General features: G+C 47.6%; 1 protein-coding gene across 1 annotated transcript in view; it reads right to left on the bottom strand.

Annotated features, from left to right (window-relative positions):
- Positions 1–1451: 1451 nt before the first annotated feature.
- Positions 1452–6155, bottom strand: part of SNRPC (small nuclear ribonucleoprotein polypeptide C) — a 9063-nt gene continuing 4359 nt past the window's right edge. Inside the window, exons 2-6 of the mRNA XM_019470328.1 lie at positions 5941–6003; positions 5382–5490; positions 3878–3967; positions 3134–3238; positions 1452–1852 (exon numbers count right to left, since the gene is read on the bottom strand). Of these exons, the coding sequence (XP_019325873.1) occupies positions 1728–1852; positions 3134–3238; positions 3878–3967; positions 5382–5490; positions 5941–6003 (492 nt within the window). The 3' untranslated portion in view covers positions 1452–1727. The remainder of the gene's footprint in view (positions 1853–3133; positions 3239–3877; positions 3968–5381; positions 5491–5940; positions 6004–6155) is intronic.

Below are 6155 nucleotides of genomic sequence, written 5' to 3'. Positions count from 1 at the left end.
TGTTTAACCATTCTTTCAGTAAAGAAATTTTTCCTCACGTCCAATCTAAACCTCCCCTGGCGCAACTTGAGGCCGTTTCCCCTCGTCCTGTCGCTTGTTACTTGGGAGAAGAGACCGACCCCCACCTCGCTACAACCTCCTTTCAGGTAGTTGTAGAGAGCGGTGAGGTCTCCCCTCAGCCTCCTTTTCTCCAGGCTAAACAACCCCAGTTCCCTCAGCCGCTCCTCATAAGACTTGTTCTCCAGACCCTTCACCAGCCTCGTTGCCCTTCTCTGGACATGCTCCAGCATCTCAATGTCCTTCTTGTAGTGAGGGGCCCAAAACTGAACACAGTATTCGAGGTGCGGCCTCACCAGTGCCGAGTACAGGGGCACCATCACTTCCCTACTCCTGCTGGCCACACTATTGCTGATACAGGCCAGGATGCCCTTGGCCTTCTTGGCCGCCTGGGCACACTGCCGGCTCATGTTCAGCCGGCTGTCGACCAGCACCCCCAGATATTTAATACCTCAATTGAAATATTTATGTATCTCAACTACACCGTGTTCTTTACAGGAGACTGTTGAAAGCACACAGGCTCCTAAAAATATAATCTCCTCTAAACGACTGGACTGTCCTGTCCCATAGCGGAGAGCAACTCGGAAAAGGAGCCCTGGCAGCTCTGCTAACCAAACGCTTCCTTCTCAGATGCATATCACCGCCACGCTTTCCTATTAGATGCAAATATGTCAAGAATGAGTTGGACAGTTCTGCAGACTGAAATGGACGACAAGCGACATGCACAGAGCAGCCGGTAATGCAAACAGAATAAATTCTTTTAATTCAATTGGAATTGTGCACCTGCATGATGTACGGCTCATCAAAAGCAAAATCCTTTTAGTAATCTAAAGGGCCTGGGACACATCTTCAGCGACACATCCCTTCATGCCAAGAAGGGAACAGAGCGTTAATAACTACTGACTCAGCAACTCCAACAACGTAATTAAATGCGTCCACACAAATGCCCCAGTAGCAATGGAACAGCAGAAATATGTTCGGCAGCATCAAAACAATTGCTGTAAGAAGTAGCCTTTTAACAGCGTCTCTTTGCTTCCCTCAGTGGAGAATCGACATCTTGTTAAATTCAACCTATTTTGTGCTAGTAAAGTCACTTAATGTTGCAGTCTCCCCAGTTAGGGACATCACTGCAGGCTTTCCTGATGTCACCTTTTCTGTTTTTAACTAAAACCACACATACTTGTTGTTTTGAAACAAGAATTCAAAATGCAGGTAGTAAAACATCTCTCTAGGGGTATGACATGAAAAATGAGACTACCAAAGAACTAAGGGGAAAAAAAAAACCCAAACCCTAAAAAATTCTGTGCAAGACAGGTAGAGAGGGAGCAAAGAAAACCGACGTCTCTTTCTGCCAGGCAGAAAACCCACGCACAGAGTAAGGCTCAGATTCTCCATACGTAAACCAACATCAATGTTTTATTGTTGTGTTTTACAATTCAACGGCAGGGGGGGAAACCAACCAACCAAACAAAAAACCCACCAAAAAACCCAGACCAGGTACAAAAGCATCAGTCCAGTGTGCATCTAGGTCAAACCGTCTGCAGTCTGAAGTAACAGCAGATTTCCCCTACACACTGTTTTAGTACAAAATCCGAGGGACACAGGTCTATGGTATTTTATCATACGGAAGATGGTAAAACGAACAAGAAAAGGTAGCTCCATTTCCACCTTTATCTGTCTGGACGGGTCATTCCCGGCCTGGTTGGCACCATCATGGGTCTGGAGGGCGGTCTCATCATTGGGGGCCCCGGCATCATCGGCATGTGTCCTCCCATCGGCGGCCTCATCCCTGGAGCTAGAAGGGGAAAGGAAGGACATGAGAGAAGAGCCCTCGGGAGTAGCAACCGCCGAGCCACATCAATACAGTGCACAGGTTCTCTCTCCCCCACCCTCCAGGGAACTTTCAGTTTACAAGTCTGTAAGCTTTGATCTGGAAGCTGGCCGAGACGGACTGCATTTCCCCCCTGAAGGATATTAGCCATTAGCAGAGGAAGACCCAAGTTCCTGGGTTACACGCCCACTTTCGACAACATTCACCGATAAATTAGTTTTGACCACTCAAAAGAGTGGTTCAAGGAAATAGCTACCGAATTGGAAAGTTCATTTGGAAAAAAACGTGAAATTCTCCCGTTAAGTGTGTTTGGAATAAGACTGGCGTGCCGCTTACAGCTGGGTAACAGCATTACCAAAGGAAAACAGGTGCTCTACTAAAAAGCACTGAAATAACGGTTTCCGTCCAACTTCTCCATTTATTTTCAGGCAGCGACCATGCTGCTTAATATCGCAGATGATGCACATATCTTGTGCCTTTAAAAAACACTTAAAGAACAGTTTCTACCAAGCAAGACAATAATTGCAAAGACACTTCACTAATTCTAGTGCCCCTGCATGTATTCCTTTACATTTGTTCCAGTAATGGCTTCAGTAAGACGTCCCCTGAGAATTCTTCAAATGCCAGTAAGCTCAAAAGCGGAATGAATCAAGACATTTTAGTTTGCCTTTACAGTTCTGAAAAAAAAAACCTTTTAAAGGCACGTCGTTTCTCTGGAACACATTATCTTGAGACATTTTAAACAATAAAATTCAGTTAGTGCTGAAATGTACCCCCTGTGCAAAAACAGAATTGCTAAACAATTAAAGATTGTACTGCTAAGACTAGAGGTAGAAAAGCTACAATTTACCAGAGCGATAATTTCAGTTGTGCTAGTAAGTACTCTCAACAAGCAGTAAAGGAACTTTAATTAGCAGTGGTAAGACTGCTGTATGCCTCACCATGCAGAGATAATGGATCAGCAAACGTGCGTACAGAGCACACGCAAACCGAAACACTTCCACAGCGGGACGCTTGGGGCTGTCCACCCACGCTGCCTCCAATACGACGTCTGGAGCGACGCAAGCTATAAACTAGAGCGCATCGCTACGTCTAGCGCCCAAGTACTGCAGCTGCTTCACGTTTTCCGCCGAGCTCCTTTCGCAACTCTCTACTGCCCAGCGAGGCAGGAAACATAACCCAAACATCCTGCACGCCAGGCCACGCGGTACCTCAGTTACAGACTGACCTGTCTCCAAGACTTACCGGGTCCAACCGGCATCATTCCTGGTGGGGGGGGGCCCATCATTGGCATCATTGGCGGTCCACCCATATGAGGGGCCGGCATCATGCCAGGCCGCGGGGGGCCAGCTGAACACATACAGAGATTGGTTACGCATCTGGCTGCTTTCACGTTCATCAACGCGAAGCAGTTCTTAAACTTTACAGGACATTTGAGTAATTAAGGTGTCTTAGATTTGCTTTACAGCTGCCTGCCTTCGTTTTCAGTTTCAACTCTGACTTCAGGTGCCAAAAAGTGAGCCAGGGGAAGAATATGCTAGCTGTTTATTTCTAACTTTGCATACCTAATGCAGACGACTACCACTTCCAACAGCTGGACTCTAAGCAGGAAAGGATCTCAGCCGTTTGCCAGCTGAAGTGCAAAAGGAGGTTATCAATCCTATTCCATTAAAAAAAAAAAAACCCAACCCAAAACCAAACCCCGTGCTGGAAGTTTTCATGAAGCTAGCTACACTGCAGCTAGCAAGTAGTGAGGAGGCACGCGTTTCTGTTAACGTACTCAACATTACTAAAACCAGACAAACTAAAGATTAAGATGGTGGCTGAAACACTCTCACAAAGCATTCTCTTACATTTCGGTATTCACGAGCTCAAAATGCCTTAGCTTGATTTCAAGCTAAAAGGACTTTTCTTTACAAGTCCAGGAAACATGCAACATCGCTAACGAGGGCTGCCACCCCAGTCAAAACCTGTCCAGTTCAGACTTACGGATGCTGGGGGGAGGTGGTATCATGGCTCCCGCGGGCGGTGGTGCCGAGAAAGGTGTCGGTGGGATTTTCCCTTGCTGAAATGCAGCCGCTACATTGGGGGGGAAAAGAAAAAAAAAAAAAGGAAAGAAAGAATCCCAGGAGAAAAACCAGTTACTAGGCTGAGGAAGCTCCTGCGTCAATCCTCCTTCTCATGCCACGCGGTCAGAGCATACTTCATGTCATGCTGCGCGCTCAGTTGTTCTAACTCTGGAACAAATCCCTGGTTTATGCTGCTTGTCATGGCGGAAGGACCTGATATCCTTGAAGACAATTATTACAGCCATTACTCCAGCCGAGACTAGAGAGCTCCTTGATGAGTTTCACACACCTAACAGGAAGGCGGACGGTAGAGAAAATGCATCACGTGATCTGCAGCTGCAGCTTTCACCTGGGATCACTGGGTAAAGACATGCTGTCTTGAAAATGGTAATAAGGCAGTGACTGAGGTAGGTGACAAAAAGCATGAAAAACATCTTATGTGGAAGGGAAAAGAAGAAATTCAAAAGACTGGAATCAACTAGAAGGAAGGCAAAAGATGCGAGAGTTGGAAGCGTCACGAGGAAAATGGACACAAGGAAACGGAATGAAGCTGCCTCAGGGGAAGTTCAGACTGGACGTTAGGAAGAGGCTGAGAGGGCGGTCGGAAGGCTGGAACAGGCTCGCGGGGAAGTAGATCACGGCACCGAGCCTGTCTGAGTTCAAGGAGCGTCTGGACGACGCTCTTAGTCATACGGTTTAGTTTTAGGTCATCCTGCGAGGAGCAGGGAGTTGGACTCGATGATCCTTATGGGTCCCTTCCAACTCGAGAGATTCTACGATTCTATGATCTAAAGAAAGTTGCCAGAAAGTTAATCTGGCATTTGTATTTCTTTGGAGAGAGGAAAGAACCATTATTCAGAGGACAAGCGAGAGGAAAAGAACCCTATAAACTGACAGAGGAAACTCTTCACGCTTTATTCGAGCTTTTGATAGCAAGAGAGGACAAAAAAAAATCAATATCCCTAGAGAACTGAGGGCAAGCAACTAGAGCTTTTTTTTTTTTTTTAAAATGCAAAAATCCATACACTTCAGCGTCCATTTTCCTATCTTTTGGATTTCTTATTCATGCTCTCTACATAACCGTGCCACTACCAAAAAGCAAAAATGTGTGATGAGACCTTGTATGACATCACTAGCAGTGCCAAAGGCGGCGGTACCTACAGCCCTCTCAACCACAGTAGAGCAGTAGGTGCCTGCTTGCAACCACCCCTCGGGCAGAGCCCTCGTCTCTTACGCGGAAGCCCACGCTCTGACGAGTTCCAGATTCAGATTCTAAGCGAAGTTTTCGCTCCTGATTCACGGAGCAAAGACTCACCGGGGAAGCGAGGAAGAATCAGCATGGAAGAACAGAAGAAAAGCAGCCAGAGGAAAGTCAGGGGAAGTAACGGGAAAGCAACCCGGGGTCACAGAAGGATTAGCCTTACTTGTTTTGTCAATCAGGCTCTGAGCTTGTTCCTCCATCCATTTTTGATAGTAGTCTTTCACATTCTCTTTGTGTTTTCGGCCACTGCAGTGGGTTTTTCTCACGGAGGGCTGAGAAAGACCACGGAAACCCAAGGCTTACGTAACACCACATAAAACCAAAGTTTACTGGGAACTGTTGTACGATTTTAAACGTATGCAACTTAGCAGTATGAAACAGGTTGGTTTCTGTGCCCGGTCAGAGGACGGGTGACGTGCGAAACCTTTACGTGTAAGCCTCCAGACTCCAGTTTAAGCAGAGGAGGTTGCCCAGGCAGCCAGCCCGCCCTCCCTTACCAACTGACCGCAACACTCCTCGGCAGCCACGAGCGTCGGCTGCCCTTGACCGCTGAGCGCTGCTGATGTTCAAACTCCTCCCGTTCTCGTTCTTTTTTGCAAAGAAGCGGGAGAGGACGAGTAGGGCGCCACAATATTTCAAGCAACCCGCTTTCAGCCTGGGTAAGTTTTCTTTTAACCCTCTTGATACGACGGAGAAATTACCGCGGAAGGTTTGGTACTTACCGAGTCGTGGGTGAGGTACGTGTCGCAGTAATCGCAATAAAACCTGAAAAGGGAAACCTCTTGCTATTAAGAAATCACTTTGCGCCGCCAGCGTTGAAACGCGACCCCTGACGCCGGCCCCGCGGCTGCGCCCGGAGGAAGAGGCGCTGCACCGAACGAGCGCCCAGGGCTCGGCCTGCCCGCGCCCCTTCCGCGCCCCCCGAGGCCTGAACCAA

This window comes from Aptenodytes forsteri, unplaced genomic scaffold (genome assembly GCF_000699145.1).
Source record: "Aptenodytes forsteri isolate BGI_AS27 unplaced genomic scaffold, ASM69914v1 Scaffold142, whole genome shotgun sequence".
In the NCBI taxonomy this organism is placed as follows: Eukaryota; Metazoa; Chordata; class Aves; order Sphenisciformes; family Spheniscidae; genus Aptenodytes; species Aptenodytes forsteri.
This window is presented reverse-complemented; position numbering and strand designations above follow the sequence as displayed.